Source organism: Oncorhynchus keta, chromosome 17 (genome assembly GCF_023373465.1).
Source record: "Oncorhynchus keta strain PuntledgeMale-10-30-2019 chromosome 17, Oket_V2, whole genome shotgun sequence".
Classification (NCBI taxonomy): domain Eukaryota; kingdom Metazoa; phylum Chordata; class Actinopteri; order Salmoniformes; family Salmonidae; genus Oncorhynchus; species Oncorhynchus keta.
In genome coordinates this window covers 3582891-3607188 of record NC_068437.1, presented here as the reverse complement: position 1 = coordinate 3607188, position 24298 = coordinate 3582891, and the positions used below count along the sequence as shown (strand labels likewise).

Sequence of the window (24298 nt, the reverse complement as noted above, 5' to 3'; positions counted from 1 at the left end):
AACCAATTGCAGTGCAAGAATTGTAAAGAATTTGTCCATGTTTCAAGGGTGTGCAGACGGACAGAGTATATTGAAGAACTGTGGGTAGAAGGACGACATTGTTGCAATTGTGGTGGGGCTCATGATCCCGAGTTCCTGGAGTGCCCTGTAAGGGTGAATGAGATTGAAGTGACAAAAGTTAGAGCGGTCAATCGAATCTCCTATGGGGAGGCGATTTAAAATAATTGAGAAAACAAGTGAAGCTAGTGTATATATGGTTGTGGATACACCACAGCCTGTAGTAAATGTTTGCTGCCAGACAAAAGATACCCTGTGTGTTACAAATATGGATTTTGTTGCGTTTATTGCCACAGTTATAAACTGTATAGCACAAGTCTCAAGGAAGTCGAAGGAACTGGACATTATAATGGCTGCTTCAGACAAGGTTTTGGGACTCAGGGGATTTTACATCTGAAGACTTGCAAGCACTGGAAGACCCACCCTCCCAGGTTCCCTTGAGCCTGTGTAGGGATCATCTGTTTTATTTATTTAACAGAAAAGTAGAATTTTTGGGGAATCCTATTTCCATCCCGCAGAGTGGGTGGCAGGATGCTCATTAAATTGTGTGACCGCCAATATACCACAGAAGAAGAAGTAAAAAGTAAACATTTCCATTTTACAAAAGGCCTTTAATTTAGAAATTCATGTGGATAAATGTGTTACTAAGGTTATGAATAATACTGCAATAATACTGGTTTCATAACAACTTTATGTATACCCCCTTCATATAAAGTGTTTCCTAATAAAATATTACTGAATTTCTTAGACCTTGACGCAAGAGTTAATACGTAATTTTGCGTTGTTTGTGTCCTCAGAGAGTGGTCGCCAACAACCACAGACGGGCCTCCGCCTCCACCAACCTGAGTCGTAAGCCCAGCCTGCAGCTGGTGGACACCCCGGATGGGCTGCGGGACCTGGGACACCTGGAGCTGATGAGCCGGGACCTGATGGACCCTGCCGTTGGGGTCGTGCCCTTCAACCGCTCCATGTCCACCGACTCTCTCAGCTCTATTTCCTCCATCGGCAACAATTTTGGGCACGACTACACAGTGGGGCAGCTGGAGGTGACCCTGGAGTACGAGGCCCGACCAGGGCCTGGGCCGGGGGTGCTCCACATCGCCCTGCACCAGGGCAAGGACCTGCTGGAGAAGGAGGAAGGGGACTTCCCCGGCTGCTTTATCCGGGTCACCTTGGTTCCTGAAGAACTCAACGTGGGCATCACCAGGGTGAGTGTGTGCATGCGTGTGGTAATAGTCTTTTAGATTGATATTATCGTATTTTATTTTGGCTTTGCAGAATAGGTTCTGTGATATCATATTTCACTGAAGATACAACACTACTGATGTTCTGGGATCATTCTTGTAGAAAATGTTCTCAGAAACCAGACAGAAAGTTCTTTCTGTTTTGAATGGACAAAGCCATCGATCATATCTAGTTAAGCTTTATTTATACAGCACATTTCATGCATGGAATGCAATGTGCTTTACAGGAAAAAACAAATAAAAAACTAAATATTTACTACAGAACAAACATAAGATAAAAAGCACCCTAAGGAAAAGCAAAGCTAAAAATATGTGTTTAAGATCTCTTGTAAATATGTCCACAGTTTCAGCCCCCTCAGGTTCTCTGACAGGCTATTCCAGAGGCTGGGGGCATAATAACTAAAGGCTGTCTCTCCATGCCTCTTGGCCCCCCTCAGGTTCTCTGACAGGCTATTTCAGAGGCTGGGGGCATAATAACTAAAGGCTTTCTCTCCATGCCTCTTGGTCCCCCTCAGGTTCTCTGACAGGCTATTTCAGAGGCTGGGGGCATAATAACTAAAGGCTGTCTCTCCATGCCTCTTGGTCCCCCTCAGGTTCTCTGACAGGCTATTCCAGAGGCTGGGGGCATAATAACTAAAGGCTGTCTTACCATGCCTCTTGGTCCCCCTCAGGTTCTCTGACAGGCTATTCCAGAGGCTGGGGGCATAATAAGTAAAGGCTGTCTCTCCATGCCTCTTGGTCCCCCTCGGGTTCTCTGGCAGACTATTCCAAAGGCTGGGGGCATAATAACTAAAGGCTGTCTCTCCATGCTTCTTGGTCCTAGGCTTTGGGATAGTTAAAAGGTCAGTGCCAGATGACCTGAGGAACCTACTGGGTACATAAATAAATAGCATGTCTGACATGTATTGGGGTGCACAATCGTGGATTGATTTAAAAACCAATAGAAAAATATTTAAATTAATTCTAAAAAGAAGGCAGCCAGCGCAGACAGACTTTAAAACCGGTGTAATGTGTGCTCTGTCTGGTCTTGGTCAGTACCTGTGCTGCAGCATTCTGTTTTGCGGTTGACCAATGGATTTCTTTGGTAGACCAGACAGGAGATCATTACAGTAGTCAAGCATGGATGAGTCTCTCTGTATCAGACTGAGAGAGAAACGGTCCGCACCCTGGCAATGTTCCTCAGGTGGTATTAAGCTGTTGGTCACATTCCTATTGTGTGATTCTAAACTGAGTTCAGAATCTAAAATGAAACCTAGGTTTTTTTTTACCTGGTGTTGTATCTTTATTGCCTGTGAATTAAAATGTGAGGATAGATTCTCTCTGCTTTGGCTCCAACAATAAGTACCTCGGTCTTGTCTTGATTTAGCTGGAGGAAATTGTGAGCCATCCAGGTATTTAAATCACTAATACATTTGACATTTTAGTAATTTAGCAGACGCTATTATCCAGAGCGACTTACAGGAGAAATTAGGGTTAAGTGCCTTGCTCAAGGGCACATCGACAGATTTTTTCCCCCCACCTAGTCAGCCCAGGGATTTGAACCAGTGACCTTTTGGTTATTGGCCCAAAGCTCATAACCACTAGGCTTATCCAATAGGATCTACTGCCCACTAATACAGTCTAATAATGAATAATGAATTAAGTTGTGATATCACTGTCCTGAGTATGTCTGTGTCAACCAGGGAGAATATAAATCCAGATGCCTTTGCATGACAGGCTAGGGCACATGTCAAACTTATCACCAGGTCTTGCTTGACTGATACACAGCCTAATGTTGATTATCTTATCTCTGAAATATATATCATCACATTTAGACGTGGAGGAAAGTTCACATAGGTTTGCGGGTAGGATTTATTAGACCATTAATGATCGAGAAGAGCACTCAAATTATTCTGATTAATAGTGATCAAGTTAGAAAAATGAACCCGTCTGGCATTTTTAATTGCCTTGTCTTATAAGCCAAGTTGCTCTCTCAGATATCATAATGGACCTTCAACTTTGACCGTCTCCACTTCCGCTCTGCCTTTCTGTAATTTCTCTTTAATTGATTAGTTTTCTCACTCATCTGAGGGGCTCTCTGTTTGGATGTGTCCTTTTTCAACTTTACTGGAGCTATGGCATCAATGGTTGCCCTTAATTTGCTCCTAAAGTTATCAACTAAATCATCACAAGACGACGTATAGGTGGTGGAGTATTGTTTATACACTCAATAAATTATGTAGCAATGTCAAAGGTAAGATAGCATTTCTTAATAATCAGTTCAGTACTACCCGGTGCTATGGGCAACAAGGTTGTAAAAAATCCCCAGTGGTGATCAGATAAAGCAACATCAACAATAGAGGATATGGCAATAGAAAGCCCCTTGGTAATAACCAGGTCTAGAGTATGGCTGTGGTTATGGGTGGGCCCAGTAGAAAGCCCCTTGGTAATAACCAGGTCCAGAGTATGGCTGTGGTTATGGGTGGGCCCAGTAGAAAGCTCCTTGGTAATAACCAGGTCTAGAGTATGGCTGTGGTTATGGGTGGGCCCAGTAGAAAGCTCCTTGGTAATAACCAGGTCCAGAGTATGGCTGTGGTTATGGGTGGGCCCAGTAGAAAGCCCCTTGGTAATAACCAGGTCCAGAGTATGGCTGTGGTTATGGGTGGGCCCAGTAGAAAGCCCCTTGGTAATAACCAGGTCCAGAGTATGGCTGTGGTTATGGGTGGGCCCAGTAGAAAGCCCCTTGGTAATAACCAGGTCCAGAGTATGGCTGTGGTTATGGGTGGGCCCAGTAGAAAGCCCCTTGGTAATAACCAGGTCCAGAGTATGGCTGTGGTCCTTCTGTAGCTCAGTTGGTAGAGCATGGCGCTTGTAACGCCAGGGTAGTGGGTTCGATTCCCGGGACCACCCATACGTAGAATGTATGCACACATGACTGTAAGTCGCTTTGGATAAAAGCGTCTGCTAAATGGCATATATTATTATTATTATTATTATTATTATATGGGGGATCCTGTTTTCCACTAACAATGCCTGCAGTACCGCAGTCGGCCTTCAACTTTCGTGGCTTCAATGAGAGGCGGCAGTCGTTCTCCCCTGGTTTTGGTAACTTTTCTTGTTAGCTGAGAAGTGTTGATAACATCATCACCCAAGTTTGGAGTCAGAGTGAGAGAGCAATGAGTCCCTTGGGTTAGAGTTTTGAGTCTTCAGCTCGATGGGCTAATCCTATTCTTGTCTGATGGGAAAGTGCATTTGATTTTCAGCACCAAGTCTCCTGGGGCTTCTTACAGTAGGTTTGAGATGGAATAAAGGGTTTGTTTCTGTCACACAGTAGGCTACATCCACAAACATGAGAATTGCAACCCCACTGCACCACAATGTACAGTAACCACCAAAGTCTCCAGGCATGTCACCCTCTGTACTGCAAGGGAATCAGGATCAGAGAAAATCACTGTACGAATGCATTCACACTTAATGCATTCACACTTAATGCATTCACACTGGCCTCAATGATAGCCACTAGTGCATCGAGGAATGTTGGAGACCGGGAGGAAATGCTGACATCAGCTGGATCCACTGCTCCCCTCGGCATAATCCACAGGGGAGCAAGCTGTTAAGCCTGGCTTCTCTCCCTCGCTCTCCGACGGTTCCTTTTTCCCTCAGTCACACTGTTTAGTGGTGGTAATCGCCATAATTATAAATGTTCAGACTGTCACATATTAAAGATGCAGGGAATGCTCCATGTAGGAAACATTATATTAACACAATACAGGACAAGGAGAATGTGTTCATTGTTTTGGATGTAATTTACATCCAGCCATGCTTATGTACAGTTAAGTGGTGTTTCAGATTCTAAAGGTATTTAGTAGGGTTGTGATATGATTCTGGTGTTTGATATAGGGCAGACTCCAAGGTTAATGTTACGGAATATTATGCAGGTTTTATAAATACACTATGGGCTTTCATGAAGAAATTCAACATAGTTTGTATGACAATTTACCAGGAAGATCATTATGTTGAGATGCACGTTATGTTGTGTTATGATAGCAGCCCTGGCTAATTTGCATTTTGTTGTTGATTTCTGTAAGCAGGAATTTGTCCTGCTGTGTACAAAGATGGCATGTTTCCGAGTCTTCCTTTAACTAGGCATATACTGTATCATACATTGTATATATTGAATACCAAGTTCCCTTTGGTATTTTGTGTGATGCACTTGAATATTACTTTGTTAGGAGCAGTTGATTTCTAGTTAACCTTATGTGAACCATTATAACTATTAGTAAAATCATTATAATTTGTTAACGTATCTATCATCGCCAGTCATTTAAATCATGAACAACTGAGCACATGCATTTACTAAATTTAATCCCGCTACGTCCTCAGGGCTCTTTTGATGGCTCTGATTCTCGTCCAATATGGCAGGGTTTATAAACTCACTGATTACAAAGAGAAACCCAGCCATGAGCTGCCCAGTGAAGCGAGCCTATCAGACGAGCTAAATGCTTCAAGGCAAGCAACACTGAACCATGCATGAGCGCAACAGCAGTTCCGGACGACTGTGTATCCAAAGGCCGTAGCCGATGTGAGTAAGACCTTTAAACAGGTTAAGGTAACCTGTCTAAATGACTATCGCCCGTAGCACTCACATCTGTAGCCATGAAATACTTTGAAAGGCTGATCATGGCTCACATCAACACCATCATTCCATAAACCCTGGACCCACTCCAATTTGCATACCGCCCCAACAGATCCACCACACATGACGCAATCTCTATTGGATTGCCTGGACAAGAGGAACAATTATATGAGAATTCTGTTCATTGACTACAGCTCTGCATTAAACACCATAATGCCTTCCAAGCTCATCACTAAGGCCAGGACTGTTACAGGAATTAAATTCCTTTGTTTTATTAAACTAATTTCAATTCAACACTCTGTCCACTCCTAAGAATTTGTAAGACCCTTATTTGCATAAAATGGACAGAGACCCGTCTCAAAATCAATCAGCAGCGTTTATTCTCGAGAGTACTGAACATGATACAGTTTACCACAGGTTATAAACTGAAAATGACGTCATTAGTTTTCGTACTACCCCGTCTCATCTCCACTCCAGTACAATGGCTGTATACTTCTCAAGAATTCCCACATCGTCTCTCCCAAACTTATATCATTTATGACCGAGCCTAGGTCTGCCTGGGTAGATAAGCATTCCAGCCAGTCTGACGATAAATTCATTCATTTCTACCAAGGAACAGACAGTCATTGTTCTACTTCTTGATTATAATTACACACATTATATTCAGTACTAAGATAAAAAATAAAATTCATACATATACAGTAACATAATAGTACTCCGATTAGTCAGTCCTGATTGAAATATATACATTAGTCATTATTGATTCAAAAAAATCCCTTAACAAGGACCCTGGGACTAAACACCTCCTTCTGCAACTGGATCCTGGACTTCCTGGTGGGTGGTGTGGGTAGGTAACAACACATCTGCCACGCTGACCCTCAGCACGGGGGCCCCTCGGGTGCGTGCTTAGTCCCCTTCTACACTCTCTGTTCACCCACAAATACCCCGTATATATATATATAGGCAAGTTATCGTTACTCATTTTGAATGTATTCCTCGTGTTAATATTTTTGTCTCTGAGTTGGTGGGAAGGGCCTGTAAGTAAGTATTTCACTGTTAGTAATAATGTTTATAAACTAACCGGCAGACCTGTTTGTTGTGTTGTTTGACATAATCCAGATCTACAACTACCTCACTAAAATGTTTGGAATGTGATGCAGGTCCAGAGGAATGCTTTCACAGTCGTGTTCGACGAGCGTTTCTCCATAGCCCTGGATCCATCTTGTCTGGAGGAGAACAGCCTGCGCTTCGCTGCATTCGGCATCGACGCGGAGGAGAGGAACATCAGCGCCGGCCTAGCAGAGCTCAAGCTGTCTGACCTGGACCTTTCTATCAGACCCTTCAATGCCTGGCTCTACCTGCAAGATGTTAACAAGGTAAAAATCTGCACCTTTGCGTTGATTGTAGTATTGCCTTAAGGTGCGGACGGCCTGTGGCCTGCCGCCTACAGCACACGTCTCATCGTCGGCGTGGGTTGGAATCTGGCCCACTGCCCATTTGACCTTCTCCTCCTGTCTCTCCCATTATCTATCATCTGTCTACCCTTACAACAACAAAACACGTGTCCATTTTGCAGTTTCACATGTGAAATAGTATTTTTCACATTTTGAGCTTAAATTTCACATGTGAAACCATATTTATACGTGTATTGCATTTAGAGTTATCATGTTAACACCACCTTTTCACCTGTGAGGTGAAAACATGGTGTCACCGTATAGCCTAAAAACATGGTTTGCATCCATAGTGTATGGATTTGAGTGGTTGCATTTCTCCAGCCCCATCCCTCAGCTGTTTACTGAAACTGTGGCGGGGAGGACACTTTGCTAATGTTTCAGTTAAGGATTGCCACTTTCAACACCTTTAATAGAGTAAAAGTCTTATTATATGTTGCAATCCTCTATTGAGTTACTTTTGTGCCATTAATATCAATCAAGACTTCTCAAGTCAAGAACAAAATTATTAGTATTGCAAACAAAAATAATGATATTGAAAGAAAAACATAAACCCAAAAGTATTGATAGAAAAACAAAATATTGCAAGGAAATCATTTTGAAATGCGAGAGCAAATTAATTGTAAATGGATACAATTTTTTGGTTTTCGGTTAAAAAAAAAGAAAAGAGGAAGATAATGCAATTAAATAAAACACCTCCCCTCGTTCCTGCAATTCTCTCAATCTTTGGTTATGTTACCCTAGTCTTTGATTTCGCTGAAAATGTTGGCAACTTCATTCCAGCAACATAGCACCCTGCATCCCACTGCTGGTTTGCCTCTGAAGCTAAGCAGGGTTGGTCCTACTCAGTCACTGGATGGAAGACCAGATGTAGCAGGAAGTTGTGAAAATAAACCTGTGAAAAGTAAACATGAAAACAAAATGTCACGTGGGGAAATTATTTTTCACGAAGCAAAAACACATGACAAAACCATGTCTGACTCGTGAATATTTTTTTTTCTCATTTGAAAATGTTCACATGATTTGATCACACGTGTCCGAAAACCACGTTGTTTTTTTTTGTCATGTGATTTTTGTTAAGGGTAATAAAGCATATAAAATGTTACGTTTTAAAGGTGCCGATGGCATGAAGCGGAACATGAGACATGGAGATAGGTGGCTTTCTGAGGATGAAATCATGTAAACATTTAGATTTGTATAGAATCGTCAGTGACTGTCGTATCTGTGCAGTGTGCAACAATGGCCTCTTTTGGCTTGTGTTGTCTTTAGGCCGTGGATGCAGTTGGGGAGATTCTGCTGTCTCTCAGCTACTTGCCCACCGCTGAGCGCCTTACAGTGGTGGTGGCCAAAGCAAAGAACCTTGTGTGGACCAATGACAAAACCACAGCAGGTGACACTACATCACAGCTTTAGCTCTTATGTTTGTCTCTATATTGCATCATGTGTGAGCACCTATTCACATTAATACTATATATTACCCAGTCATTCAACAATTTATCTTTCTATTTGGCTTTTTGCAAAGTGATTTGCCCCAATTATCATTAGAATTTATGACTGAATGTCTCAAAAAGTGGGTAGATTTTTGTAAAATGAAATATTTACCATCACTTTATCTCTATTATGCTAACATGCAAAGTTAAATATGAAGAACAATGGTCGCATGGGTTAAAACATCTCTTTTTTTGTTTTACTTTTCTCGCTGTCTACACACACAGACTAATATTTCGGATGACACTTTTGGTATTTAAATTGTTTGTGAACAAAGCTGTCACAATCTCTGCGTTAACAGATCCCTTTGTCAAAGTGTACCTTCTGCAAGATGGTAAGAAAATCAGTAAGAAGAAGACCTCCATGAAAAGAGACGACACCAACCCCATCTTCAACGAAGCCATGATCTTCTCTGTGCCTGCTGTCGTCTTACAGGTGACACTGGGAAGGGATGGTACCATGGTAGGGAATAGACAGCTGAAAGGATTGTTTAGTCAAATGACATTTGACTTAATGGTGCTATTTTGGTTGAGCCGTTGTTGTTAGACTGCATTACCACTGTGAACCACATAGGCTTCATTGTTGACCCACTCTGGAGTACTAAAGTGCACTAATCTTATAGTGAATACAGTTTTAGTGCTCAACCGTTTATAGTGATCAAATTGTCCTGTACTGATTTGATTACTATAAGAGGATTGCCCTGTACTATGTTGGAACTGGTGCTGACACTGTGCTCCCTCTTCAGGAACTCTCCCTGAGGATCACAGTGGCAGAGGGCACCGACGACGGCAGGGGCGAGAACGTGGGTCACGTGATTATCGGACCCGAGGCGAGTGGCATGGGCATCACCCACTGGAACCAGATGTTGGCAACACTGAGGAAACCTGTGTCCATGTGGCACCCTCTGCGGAGGACCTAGTACCCCTCCATCTCCCTCTGTACCATACCTCCGGTCACCAGGGTTGGGCTCAATTCCATTTCAACTCACTCCATTCAGGGGATACATTGAAATTTCAGTTTGAGAATTGAAAAAGTGCCATTTATTTTCAAGGAGGATTTTCCACTTCCTAAATTGAACGAATTGGATTGGAGTTGATCCCGACCCTGCCGGTCACTCCTCTTTGCATGGTGCCTACTGTAGTACTATTTTACTGTCCTCCAGATAGGGAGAATAAAAAAGGAAGGGGTAAAATAGCTTCTTTTTTCAGGAAACTAGTCATTTGTCTTTTGAAACCAGTCTTACTCTGCACCTAGTGGTATGTGAGACTAATTGGCAGGTGGCGTGGTAAGCTTTATCAGATTTGCTTGTGATCATTTGTAAAATGTGAGAGTGACAAACTTTTCCTAGTATGGTTTTTGGTATGTATCATATCTTCTTGTGCTTTTTAAAATCCAGGTTCTCAAATCCAGGTGATATCAATTGTAATTTGTAGCAATTGTAACAGGGTGCCCAAATCTGACCTAACAGGTATATAGGTACTATAACTTGTTGCATTGTACGATTTGTATCATAATAAATGCAATACAAGTTGCAATGTCATTCTGATAAAACAGTGTTAGGAATGTAAATAATGTACAACTGCTTTGTTTTAGTTGTATTCATTGAAATATGAATATGTATTATTATGGTATTATGTTGATAATTAGTGTGCACTTTCATTGCATATTCATAATCATCAAAAAGCCAATACTAGAGTTACACAAACACATAATCAGGTGAATATTAATTCAGTAGATCTATTTACTATGTATTAAAAGGTATGTCACCCAATGCATTCCAAAATGAAGCCATATCTCATGCTTGTAGCCCTTATAGACGTGTACTAATTGTTTGTGGATGCATTTAGTGGTCAGTTTTACCCGTTTGATCCTCTATCGGCTTTAAACTGCTAAACATAACCTCCTGGACTCTCTTTAGGAGTAAGAGCACCATATTATCTAGGTGAATGCATAAAATACTCAAATGGGCTTTATCGATGTTGACCTCGACAACCATTACTGTCGACTTGGATGTAACTGATTATTTCACTTGGTTGCATTGTGAGGGGGGTGCAATGAAGACGTTTATTTGCTATCTGTAACAATTTGGCAATAATGTTTGTACAACAGAATGTGAATTAACAAGTGACCTCCCCTTGCATTGTATAAACAGGTCAGATCGCCCGTTATTACCTGATTTGTATTAATTCAGTGCAAAACTAACCATGCGTTTAAAGGCACAAAATACAGTATTGTCACTCAATAACCTCAAGAAAAATTCTAACAAGACGCTTGTTAAATGCTACATCTGGGCAACCATTCCTTACCACTCCTTTGCATTCCACAATCAACAATGTGATGCAATATTTCCTACTGTGCCAAATTCATTATTGAAGCAATATTTTCATTTAGCCTACAGTGAGCATTTGCATTTTGTGATCAATGCCATGCATGCACTTGTTTAGCACTAGTTATGGTTGTGCCACCAAATATGTGTATTGTGTAAACATTGTTTCAAATATAAGAGTTGCAACAAATGGCCTGGTTTAACATGTTTGTGCTATCTATGATTTTGTTATCTCCCTGCTTATTTCCCTTTTGTCGCTCCCTTTGTTGCCCTTTGGTTCGAAAGTAGCTAGGTTATTTCTATTGGAAATATGTTGAGATGTCCCGTTTCGTTAGCCTCCGTTTAAGAAACGTTTCGCAACTGAATCGACGGAATGAATACCCGTTAGCCAAGGAGGAGGAGCCAAGCCGTACAAAGTACATCAACTCTGCTATTTAGCTGGCAAGCATATCCATTTTTCACGCATTTGTGGTTTAAAGTTTTGCCTTCACGATGGCTGATTATAGAGGGAAAGCAACCGATCAAATGAAACTATGGAAAGAGGGCCGAAGCGCTCAGGTTTGTCCATTTCGATGATTCATGTATATAGACGCGACGATGATGTTGCGCAGTTGACGCAAGGGGAGTTTGTTGTGAAATGGGTGAGAGGTCGTCCAGGGTCCTATTCGTGTCTCCTGGCTCGACAGTTAGCACATTTACTATCATTTAAGAACGCTGGCACTATACAATTCCACAACATTTCGTACAAAGTCACATTTGTGTTAGAATTGTAATTCATTTCTTGGTTGTGCATATCGTGAAGGGGGTCAGGAATTGTTAGATGGCTGCTGTTAGCTAACGTCCGCTTAGCACTTGCAGGTTGAGCTCTTGCATTTGTTTTTTTGGAATAGAATACTTCTAGCCACAATGATCTGACTAGACGTTCATGACCTTCTCTCCAGGCGGAACGCGGCTATGCCACGATCAGGAAAGCGCGGCGTCCGCGTCAGCAACTCGTTTAGTATCACATTGTATTAGTCACGTGCGTCGAATACAACAGGTGTAGTTAGAGCAGAGAGAACAGTCTATGACTAGGGTGGCTGGAGTCTGGCAATTTGTAAGGCCTTCCTCTATGAAATGTTATCTTTGTTATGGTATGCATTCATTTGTGGATGTCAATCACCCATTTCGTATGACAAGTAGATATAAATTAATAAGAAGTTTCAAGTTAGCTAAAATGCTAAATTTGTCTGTGATGAGACCAAGTAAACACATGGGTTTCTTTCATTCGCCATATACCCAGCTAGAAATTAGGATCATCGACCCAGGAGCGGGCCTCTTCTGGAGGCCGGAACTGATTGAACCGGTCCGGAATCAAAATGAATGACTGCCCAGAGTCGGCCCGTTTCAGTCGACCAGTATTCAGCCGATTTTTTTTTGATCGGCATCCTACCAGAAATTCTCCCAGAAGCGGCCCGATGCAAATGTAAATAAATGTGTAGGTCTATGTCGGCATGCCGATGGCACGCTTCCTCAAAACTTGCGAACTCGGAGAGTTCCTTACACAAACGTTTTAATGCTTATTAATTGACTTGAAAAAGTATCAAAATACTACACAGGACTCTTAAAGAAATAAAGAAGAAATAAATAATAATAATAAGAGAAATAAATAATGAAATGTTAACTATAAAAAGCAGCCCGTGTAATCATCTGCCATAGAGTAGCCCCAATCTGCCCGAGCCCCAAGTAATACATTTGGGACAGATAACTCACACCTGAATCGGCCGGAGCTCATTCCCCGCATCGTAGCCATAAGTAATACTGCTGAAGTCGGCCGAGTTTGACTCTCAGCGGAGTGCCCGACTCTCAGCCGGAATCGGCCCAGATCGACTGTGCTAGCTGGGTATTTACTCAGTCTGTCGCTAAAATTCAAATGGCTTTATATAAATGTACTGAAAGCCCAATTGTTGGGGAGTTGCAGCGATAAGACAAGTTCGTAATCATGAAAAAGGGGTATAAATGTATTCCGAGCGTGCAAGGGAACCATGCCTGCAAAGCCCGTTACGCACCTGCATAAGGTAAATCTGAATACTAACTATTGAGAAGTGCTTAGGAAAGGCATACATTTCTTAAATCTGAATTGGCCAATATTGAATTGTAACAATAAATAACATGAATGAAGCAATAAGGCTGTGATTGTAAATAATAATTAGTTGTTAATTAACTGACTTGCCTAGTTAAATAAAGGTAAAAATAAAAAGCATTTGATCATTCAATGTCTTCGCTATGTATAATGTCTATTCCATTGCTTTCCCTTCAGAGGCCAGACACCCTGACCACAGGGGCTGGTCACCCGGTAGGGGACAAGCTGAATATAATGACCACAGGTCCCCAGGGGCCCCTCCTGGTGCAGGACACCCCATTCATAGATGAGATGTCACACTTCGACCGTGAGCGCATCCCAGAGAGGGTGGTGCACGCCAAGGGAGGCGGTGGGTGTCCAGCACTACCAATGAATTTAAGACAGGCACTGATTGGCATTAATGCCATATATACTGAACAAAAATATAAACGCACATGCAGCAATTTCAAAGATTTTACTTAGTTATAGTTAACATAAGTAAATTGAAAAAAATTAATTCTGCCCTAATCTATGGATTTCACATGACAGGGAATACAGATATGCTATACACATGGTCTGCGGTTGTGAGGCCGGTTGGATATACTGCCAAATGTTCTAAAATGACGTTGGTAGCGAAATTAAGTCAATTCTCTGGCAACAGCTGTGGTGGGCATTCGTCTTGTCAGCATGCCAATTGTGACAACTGCACGTTAGTGGCCTTTTATTGTCCCTAGCACAAGGTGCACCTGTGTAATGATCATGCTGTTTAATCCGCTTCTTGATATGCCAAACCTGTCAAGTGGATGGATTATCTTGGCAAAGGAGAAATGCTTACTAACAGGGATGTAAACAATTGTGTGCCAAAAAAATAAGCATTTTGTGTGTGTGTAAAAATTTGGGTCTTTTCTTTCTGCGCTCATTAAACATGGGACCAAGACATTAGATGTTGCGTTTATATTTTTGTTCAGTATATGTGTCAAACTGTTTAGACAAGCAGAAATGACAGAGCTGGAGAGGCAGTCAAACACCACTAGATGTTTTACTTAATAGTGGAGCTTCACATATTGGTTGGAGAAACACTACCCTGTCCTAGACATCTAGTTATCAATTGTGGGCCTACGCCAAAAAGCCAACTGTAAACGGCTCTCCAGTCTAATATTATAAAGACCATGATCATGTGACAATCTGTTGGCCCACTACACGAGGGGTAAAGTGCACCACATGTATGGCTTTATTTGCAGGTGTTTACGCACTAATCTTCCAAGGGATGTGTACACAACATGGTGAAGGCAGCACATTTGTTTGTGAAGTTGAATATAACCTCACCTCATTTTGTCTAATGACAAGTTCAGTGGTTCTCTCGTTTTGATGCATCACTATGGGGATTCGCCAGGATCACCAACTCTTGGAAGGACCTGTCAGAAGCTTCTGTTGCAGACAAGGAGGTAGTGGCGAAGGAGGTGAGATCCCTTACGTCCTTATAACGAGAAAGCCGCAAGGCTTCTAACTATCTAGCTCGTAACACTGTTTACACAAGCAACCGTTTGCTAGCCACCAGCTGCAAGGCTTCTAACTAGCTAGCCTACGCAGTCTACTCGTTGTTCTTACAACTGGTGTTGCTTTTTCCTCCAAACAAGCCTCGTTCCTCACAATGGCCTTTGGTATCCCAGGACGAGCCTAGCCCAGCAGTCGGACCCCCGCGTTCTTGCACTTGCGATTCCATGATTGCTGGGAAGGATACCCACCTATGCATCAATTTCCTGGGAAAGGAACATGCCCAAGGAACATGCCCACTTTACGACCCTGAGTCCTGTGAGCATTGCTGACTGAGGCAGGTCTGAGGTTTAAACAAGCATCTATCTCGATAGCCCCTTTCGCCTCCAAGCCAACAGCGAAAACTGAAGCTCAGCTTCCCGCAACCTAGCGAGGTCATGGATATCCTCGACCCATTCCCCTCATGGTCTCCATTGGAGTTTGGGATCCTCCGTGCCCGTTAAGGGACCTATACAACGAGAAGAGACCGGTGCCATTCAGCCGCGGTAAAGCAATTCTCGGTGGTACTCGCATGCCTCAGGGAAGCTGAGAGCTCATAGGACAAACCCCTCACTAGCAAGATTCTTGCTAGGGGCACCCCAAGCCTGAACATGCACAATATGGAGGAATTTAGGTTTGGTTCCCTCGCGCCGGGTTACTAAAGACAATGGCACCTCACTCGCTAGAAAGATGGTCCACTTTACTGCCTCAATTTTTTTCAGTAAACGTACTTGGCCCAACAAATTGGCCATCAATGTGACCTTTAAAAAATATATATATTGTTGGCTTATCATGCTGATCTAATGGAGGTGGTTGGGAAACGACTGGACTCAGACACCCTAGATCCAGATGCCGGAGAGGAGATCTGTGTGATTAGACTAAAACCTCTGTGCCTTCCATAGTGCAATTTAAGGCTGTGGTCATACCATAAGCCTAGCGCTGGTGGGAGAAGGGGCAGAGCGAGGACGGCGCACTCGCCAGACATCAGAGCCTCAGATAATGATATGGTACATTCTGTCTTTATTTATTCATTTATTTATACATTTATACATTTATACAGTTGGGAGCAAGAGGCTGGGGATATCTTCGCTCTTGACAACCCTCCATTGAAACAGGGCCAAGACATACCAGTTACATAGCTGTTCTACTTCCCAGCATTAGGGAATACTGTGCTAAGTAAAAATAAATAAAAGACAGGCCCTCAGATCTTGGAAGAGAGTGCCAGCCTCCTCATGCACGCTCGGGGTTGTTTTTCTTGGAGAAGTGGAATGACTAAACCAACTGATCCTTCCTACTCTGTTTTCCATGCTCCTATGCTCCTGGCAGGACTTGTTGGACAGAGAAAAAGGTTTTCTTTGTTAAGGTCCCCTAGCCGCTTTCTTGGCCTGCCAAGGCCCTGACAGTATTGCCGTTTATCCATCCCTATTATGTTGATTTTCTTCTTGGGGGGGGAGGGGGGGGGAACACGTCACTTATGCCCAGTCGCTAAGCCTTTAGCGAGTCCTGGGACATGTCTATTGTGCTTAAGATATTTTCATAGCAGCGTGGAGCTGTAATATTTCTTCATATTTCGCTTTGCTACAACCCTTGGCACCCGTAAGCGAGTGTGTGGTTTTTCAGATTAATGTACCTAACCCCATCCTTTGGCCAAGGTCGACATTTTCTTACTGTTGCACCTTGGGGCCTATGGCTTTTCAACTGTCGCCTTCCTCAGTAGGGCGTATGCTCGTTGCACATCTACGTGGACTGAACGAGAGCTCAGGCAAGGGTGTTATGTTCTTCCCTCATTGGGCAACATTATATTGTTTTATAATGGTGAGATTGACAGCCTTTGGAGGGGCCTGAAAGGGCCCTCTTCTACAGAGGAGTTTATATCTTGGGTGCTCGTTTTTGAGACACGGATTGGGCTTCCCCTCACTTTGTAACAAGGTTTTTCCCGACTGGTTGTTTCTACTCTCTCAGTTTCGGAGCCTCTTGAAGGTTGCTGATGTTTGGACAATCTTTTGAGGCTTCAGAGAATGTTTTGCGAAACAGGAGTTGGCCATATCCCCATCATGATACATCGAAACAAGTATCTGATAGAACTTAAGGTGACTTTCGTAAACCCGGTTCTCTGATAATGAGGTGAGATGTATCACCGCAGTCCCTTGCTGGCAAGGGCGCGAGGAAGAGAAGCATGCTTGAGAAGGACCAGAGAATGAGAGAGCGCCTTCTTATAAGGAAGTGAGGGGCTCACCTCATTTGCCACTCTACCTGTGTCTCCAGCATATGCTTTTGATACAGTAGGTCCTTCCTAGAGTTGGTGATCCTGGCGAATCTCCATAGTGATACATCATTCTCATATTATCAGAGAAGCAGGGTTACACAAGTAACTTTGCTTTGCACTGCCTACAATGACCGTAAAGATACATTGGTTTTAAATTGGGAGTGATCCTTTACATTGGCCTAACTAGCTGTGCCATCTCTAGTCTCGGAAAACAACCCTTGACAACGGCAGAGACTGGCGTCTGGTTTCAATGACAATACTTCTTTGGCAACTTCGATAAGGGAACAAGAATGTATATATCTAACGAGCGAACACAAAATACACCGGTAACTGACCATGTACTGCCTCTCCCTCAACAGGAGCGTTCGGGTACTTTGAGGTGACACATGACATCTCTCGCTACTGCAAGGCCAAGGTGTTTGAGCATGTGGGCAAGACCACACCTATCGCCATCCGCTTCTCCACCGTGGGTAAGACGCACCACCACTTTCCTACTGGTTACATTAGTCTACATTACATTTTTAAACAATTTTCTCACACTTTCCTGGTATTTAATCAAAACTTACATAGTAAAATTGTATTGCGGTTGCTCCCTCCGGCTCTTCCATAAAACTGCTACAAACACGTTTACTTGTTTCCTCAAGAACATGTGTAAAGAAGAACTGTATCATGTAGTGTGTATTTGCTTCCAATATGAGCTTGTTTATGATGCTTTTAGTCATTGCCTCTGGTTATGATTGTCTGCAAAAGCAATGTTTGCCGATATCAGAAGAATCCTAGACCGAGTTCATGTTAACTTCTGACGAATAGAAAATTCCTAATTTGACCAAATAACACTCTTATTACAGCTCTAGTAACGTGCATAGCGGATGCCTGGACAGTTGTCTCCTGCCAGAGCTATACAAACAGCTTGTGCAAGAGCCCCATGAGAAAATGGTGTTGTCTACATGATTGATGCTGTCAAGTGACGAGCGGTCCGTGGTGTAGTAACCTTTATGTGCAAGTGTCCATCACTAACCCTGACCCAAAGCCTCAGTGGGGAAAACAGCTCTTTACAGGAATTAAATTAGCTGGGAGTCCAAAGGAAAGGCAAACTCCGTGAACAATTTGGATGAATACTTTGATACAGTTAGCCTACATGTCCTAGAAACATATAGGCTCCCTGAACCCACCTAAAGTTCCCTGGAATCTCTTTTCTATTGAATTGACTTGACTCTAGCTTTTTCAGCAATGTTTGGCATTTCTTGAGTTTTTGAAATGATACAAAATAAAGGCAAAATTTCAATTACTCAAGCAATTACAACATCCAAAAAGACGGTGATGTTTCTTCAATACATTATTGAATAAATTCCAGAAAATAAACAATGTCATTTTTTTTCCGTCTGTAAATAATGTCTTGTTTAAACTGTGATTTTCTAATTGTCATATATTTTGTATCTAACGCATGTAGCTGGGGAATCGGGCTCAGCCGACACAGTGAGAGACCCACGTGGTTTTGCAGTCAAGTTCTACACTGACGAGGGCAACTGGGACCTTACTGGCAACAACACCCCCATATTCTTTATCAGGGACGCTATGCTGGTGAGTTCAGGCACGTGTGAGTCAAGATTGAGCCTGGGTGCCCAGCCAAGGTTCAGGGTGTCGTGTGTGTGTTACCGTGGCCAAGGTTCAGGGTGTAGTGTGTGTGTGTATGTGTTACCGTGGCCAAGGTTCAGGGTGTAGTATGTGTGTGTGTTACCGTGGCCAAGGTTCAGGGTGTAGTGTGTGTGTGTGTTACCGTGGCCAAGGTTCAGGGTGTAGTGTGTGTGTGTGTGTGTGTGTGTGTGTGTGTGTGTGTGTGTGTGTGTGTGTGTGTGTGTGTGTGTGTGTGTGTGTGTGTGTGTGTGTGTGTGTGTGTGTGTGTGTGTGTGTGTGTGTGTTACCGTGGCCAAGGTTCAGGGTGTAGTGTGTGTGTGGTACCGTGGCCAAGGTTCAGGGTGTAGTGTGCGTGTGTGTGTGTGTTACCGTGGCCAAGGTTCAGGGTGTAGTGTGTGTTACCGTGGCCAAGGTTCAGGGTGTAGTGTGTGTTACCGTGGCCAAGGTTCAGGGTGTAGTGTGCGCGTGGCTGTGCGCCTGGCCAAGATTCAGGGTGGTGTGTGTGTGAGACCAAGATGTTTTGTGTGTATGGGTGGATATTATGTGTTATGGTGCTGTACATCAGTTAATTTCCCCGTATGATATGTACCATTACCGCATCTCTCTGATATCCCTTTGTCTGTGCAGTTCCCATCCTTTATCCACTCTCAGAAGCGCAACCCCCAGACTCACCTAAAGGACCCAGACATGGTGTGGGACTTCTGGAGCCTGCGGCCTGAGTGTATGCATCAGGTGCTGTAGTTGCTCCTCTCTACCTGCAACCAGACCTTTACATGCACATTATAGATCGATGGATGGTTTTCTGACATTGTATTTTCTGATTTCACCCTACACTAAGCCACATTTGAGTAACAACATGCCATTAACAACTTCATAGCTATGCCATTATGTCTAGGAATGGCGGGTGCTGCGAATGCATCCCTTTCCTGATCAGATTATTTCCATCATCCTTATAGACTTACGTTTTTCTAGATCTTATTTTCTTACAATACCTCAATTGCTAATGACTGAATGTGTGTGTCTTTGTCCATGGTCTTCTATTTGTTCTCGACTCTGTGAAGGTGTCCTTCCTGTTCAGTGACCGTGGTCTGCCTGACGGCTTCCGCCACATGAACGGCTACGGCTCCCACACCTTCAAGCTGGTCAACGCCGAGGGTCAGCCTGTCTACTGCAAGTTCCACTACAAGGTCAAAGCACAATTAAAAATAATGTAGTGTACAGGACTAGTGAAATGCCCTACTCTTAAATGCATAGAGGTGTCAACTAGACCTAATTACCTGAAGGATACAAGAGGGTAATGGTGGGAAAGAAGGAAACGTAGTTGGAGAAATTGGGACAGGATTCATAGTAACCCATAGCAACCTTCACATCACAGACCGACCAGGGCATCAAGAACATGAAACCTGAGGATGCCGAGCACCTGGCTTCCACCGACCCGGACTACGCCATCCGAGACCTTTACACCTCCATCGCCAATGGCAACTTCCCCTCCTGGTCCTTTTACATCCAGGTCATGACCTTTGAGCAGGCAGAGAAGTTCCAGTGGAACCCCTTTGACCTGACCAAGGTACCTTAGAGATGCAATAAGCAGTAATCTCTCCGCCATTTGCCTAATTTAAGTTTGACAAAGCAATTAGTCATTGTGTAGAGAATCATTGTACCATCTAAACCACTGTGATATATCTTTTCCATAACCAAAGATATTGTATTTTCAGGTGTTTGAAGCTGGTGTACTAAACCAAAAGGAAATACGCGAGAACGGGCATCATAGAAGTAGCACATATAGAACAGACCTACCACTTCTTAGACTTACTTTCAATGAGAAAGAACAATTTAGAACTCAATTTCTATGTGAATTTGGTCGGGTCGCCCCAAAAATTAGATATTGCAGCTATATTTATCATAAGTTATGTGGGAACCACTCTCTTTATAGTAGGTGCATTCCCTAACATTTATCAATATGTTCCCTTGGTTTTGAAAGAATTTGACGGCACTACCTGATGTCTTTGTACTTACTGAGCCATTTAAACCTGCCACAAAAACACATTCCCAGAATATCCAGACATTGGCAGTACTCTGGCTTTTCCACTAGAGGGGGGACTTCCTCAACATAAACACTGGAAGATCTGACAGTGGTCTGATATCTGTTACGGTGTCATAGCAACTGTGAGCATTAGTATGATTGGCAACTGATTCTCAGCTGTTATTTAGTCAGGGTAATTATTAGGTGAAAATAATACATTTTAGGGGGTCATGCAAGCCTACATGTTCATGGAATTCGTTTGCACGTCCATGCACCTTGGTTGGCATGCGAGGTAGCTACACTTCTCTCTTACTCCTTAGGTGTGGTCTCACGAGGAGTACCCTCTCATTCCTGTGGGGAGGTTGGTGCTCAACAGAAACCCTGCTAACTACTTTGCTGAGATCGAGCAGCTAGCCTTTGACCCCAGCAACATGCCCCCAGGCATCGAGCCCAGCCCTGACAAGATGCTGCAGGGGCGTCTGTTCTCCTACCCAGACACACACCGGCACCGGCTGGGCGCCAACTACCTGCAGCTGCCCGTTAACTGCCCCTTCAGGACCCGTGTGGCCAATTACCAGCGAGACGGGCCCATGTGCATGTTGGACAACCAGGCTGGCGCTCCCAACTACTTCCCCAACAGCTTCAGTGCTCCAGAGACCCAACCCCAGTACGTGGAGACCAGGTTTAAGGTGTCCCCAGATGTGGGCCGCTACAACAGTACTGACGACGATAACGTCACACAGGTAGAGAACCCGTATGTTGGGAATATTGGTTAAGTTATTACTAAACTTTATGAATATATTTTATGAATGGCACCAGTTGATTATTGGACAAACATTGTATTTTAAGAATATCTGACTCATGAGTTATCTTAGCAATAACACACTTAAGACAGAACTGAGAATAATAGTAATCATTGAACTACAAATGTAATAATAAAAATCAATACATGAATCAATGGTCACAGGGTAAATTCAATAATTTGTATATCAAATTGCTAGAGAACAATACTCTAATTGTGGATAGAGCTACCTTTACACAATAAAGCTGGTACTTAACAGGTCATGCGGGCGCATACTGCTAAAAAGTAATGACTGAGTTGTGCAGTGAGCAATTTTAAAATGACAGTTGTGGTTCAGTTCTAACATGAAGTTACTGAATGTCAACCTAAAGAGTTACACATTACACTTAATGCCAATGTATCAATGCATTAGTTACTGTCAAAGGGGGAGACGAGAGACTCAAGAGATTTGCACTGATGCCGGGTGGTGCACGTCAGAACGAGGAATGCTAGCTTCTGCTGTAGAGGACAGATCTTGGTGGGATCAGTCTGATTAAAGCCGGTGATCCGGAATCGTTAGCTCGGCTTCAAGGGAAAACGACAACATACTTTTACACTAACTCCAGCATTTTCATGTCTTCCCTGTCCGGTAAAAGGGGTTGTGCTGATGTGACTTGAGGTTAATTTACTACACACAGAGCTGTGTGCACTACACTGGCAGGGCCAATAATGATACACCCTATAAATACATCTTTGTTATTATACATATTAAATGCTTTATGATTACAAATGATTAAATAAATATTTAATTGATTGTTTCTTAATGCTGATTGATGTTTGCGACCAGGGCCCTGACCCTTTGTGTATATGTATTGCAGGTGCGTACCTTCTTCACTAAGGTGCTGAACGAGGAGGAGCGCCAGAGGCTTTGTCAGAATATGGCTGGTGCCCTGAAGGGAGCCCAAGTCTTCATCCAGAAACGCTGGGTGTGTTGTCATCACCATCATTAATATTGTCTTAAGTCGTCACTTTCATCATCATTAGTATCAACAATTATGGCTGTTATATAGTTGGTATCATCTTCCTCACTACCACAAAGGCCATCTTTGCAATATAATGTATAGTGCCATCACTAACGACACTGTTCGGACCCTCTCTCTCTCTGCTCTCACTCCGTTTTTCCAGGTTCAGAACCTGATGTCTGTGCATGCAGACTATGGAAACGGGGTCCAGGCCCTACTCAACAATGCTGAGCCCAAGAAGGTAAGTTAATTTGTCGCTGTCAACAGACAGGAAAGCGTATGCCGTCCCCCATGAATGATGCAGTATAGTCAAAGTAGGAAAAGCACTCGCACATCTGAGTTGGCTTGTTGCAGGTGAATAGGAATAATTCAGCAAATATTTGGAGAAAAATAAAGATCAAAGTGTTGTCACATTATTTACGTGAGCAGTTTTAAGTATATTGTAGATCCTTCACGAACATCAATTTGCATTAACTAAATAGTTTCGTACACATTTGTATTTAGGTAGAACTTTTAGTTTGTACTTTTTTCTTATTCCTTTCTATTTAGTATGCGACTGTTTTTCTCAGGACCCCTCGTAAACAAGATTGTGTTTTTTTAATAGCCTCAAATCTCCTTGTCTCCTCCCCCACTCTCACAGGACGCTGTGAGAGTGTATACCCGTGGAGGTGCAGCTGCCATCACTGCCTCCTCCAAGATGTGATGCCTTGACTTCCACCTGGGGGGGGCAGTTCCACCTTTTGCGCTTACCAGCCTGCTATCCAAGATCCTACTTCTAACCGTCCGTGAATGCGATAGCTAATGAAATGGGAAATTATCATATTTTAATATTCCTCAGGCTGCTTACAACATTGTTCTAACGTGGTTCCTGTCCATTTTGCCAAAGTTCACACAGAAATGTATGTAGTCAGACCGCAGCCCTATGGGAGAAGATCTGTCCCCAAACTACATCTGTCAAATATACAGGTCTGCTGTCTGACATGTTCATGCCATTTTCAGTATAGTGATCCATCTCTTCCCAATTATGTATAGTTTGTGTGTCCGTGTTTCATCGAAGCCCTGATAGTTAAGCTTAATAGAGGTATCTGTTAGCCTATATGCAAAAAATGACATTTATCCTAGTTTAAAAAAACACCAATGTTTTTGAATGAGATTCCTAATTATTTTGCAGTTTAAACTTAAGTCCTCTTCAAAAGTGTTCCTGTGTTAAGGCCTACACCATTTTCCTTGTTTATATTAGAAATAGTTGCCGGCCATCGATCGGTGAGAGTGACTGTGATTGGGTCGTGAAAGAATGTTTAAGTCATCGTCCTCGCTGCCAAACCAACACAGCAGTGCCTTTTTGGTTAGACACGTATCCATAGTCACCATGGCATTATAAAGGGTTTGCAATGACTTTTATGAATAATCTCATGTACCAAATGTCTTCTGTATATTAGTGTTTTTTTGTGTACATACTCTGAATCACTAAAGGGTCTGGGTTGAATTAGGGCTGTGGAAACAAGAACCACTACTGTTTACTGAGGAGAAATCATAGTCCTTATCCCTTCTCACAAGTCTCCCTACACGTTTTCTATGTTCCAGCTGAGCCCTGGGCTGTTAGTGTTTCTGTGCTAGGTAGCATTCCCCATCATATCGCCTGTCTGAAGTGATTTGTTATATTAACATGCAATTGTGAACTTTGAACCACAAAATAAGATGCATTATTGAGTGCTTGATCTTACAATTTATGCTAATATATCCAACGGCAATGCTA

The 24298-nt window shown here is 42.9% G+C and overlaps 2 protein-coding genes across 4 annotated transcripts in view; both read left to right on the top strand.

Moving 5' to 3' along the window:
* syt12 (synaptotagmin XII) overlaps positions 1-11437 on the top strand; it is a 37922-nt gene extending 26485 nt beyond the window's left edge. Inside the window, exons 4-8 of the mRNA XM_035790407.2 lie at positions 855-1265; positions 7077-7292; positions 8637-8757; positions 9157-9290; positions 9601-11437. Of these exons, the coding sequence (XP_035646300.1) occupies positions 855-1265; positions 7077-7292; positions 8637-8757; positions 9157-9290; positions 9601-9774 (1056 nt within the window). The 3' untranslated portion in view covers positions 9775-11437. The remainder of the gene's footprint in view (positions 1-854; positions 1266-7076; positions 7293-8636; positions 8758-9156; positions 9291-9600) is intronic.
* Positions 11438-11557: 120 nt separating this feature from the next.
* Positions 11558-24298, top strand: cat (catalase). Of its 3 annotated transcripts, XM_035790404.2 has the most exons (11): positions 11558-11739; positions 13481-13652; positions 17441-17551; positions 18532-18662; positions 19344-19448; positions 19778-19903; positions 20092-20283; positions 21060-21482; positions 22399-22506; positions 22706-22783; positions 23183-24298. In XM_035790404.2, exons 1-11 carry the CDS (start codon positions 11674-11676, stop codon positions 23243-23245), a joined length of 1575 nt encoding a protein of 524 aa, XP_035646297.1. In that variant the 5' UTR covers positions 11558-11673; the 3' UTR covers positions 23246-24298. The 3 variants fall into 3 exon arrangements, with proteins under 3 accessions (XP_035646297.1, XP_035646299.1, XP_035646298.1); XM_035790406.2 differs by lacking the exon at positions 13481-13652 and having other exon boundaries at positions 11570-11739; XM_035790405.2 differs by lacking the exons at positions 11558-11739; positions 13481-13652 and adding an exon at positions 13727-14742.

What these genes read in the sequence shown, in the direction of transcription:
- cat (XM_035790404.2), top strand. Translation starts at nt 11,674, where the DNA reads ATGGCTGATTATAGAGGGAAAGCAACCGATCAAATGAAACTATGGAAA. An exon ending in GGCCTGAGTGTATGCATCAG is followed by an intron (nt 19,449 to 19,777) that starts GTGCTGTAGTTG and finishes GACTCTGTGAAG; the next exon opens with GTGTCCTTCCTGTTCAGTGA. An exon ending in TCTTCATCCAGAAACGCTGG is followed by an intron (nt 22,507 to 22,705) that starts GTGTGTTGTCAT and finishes CCGTTTTTCCAG; the next exon opens with GTTCAGAACCTGATGTCTGT.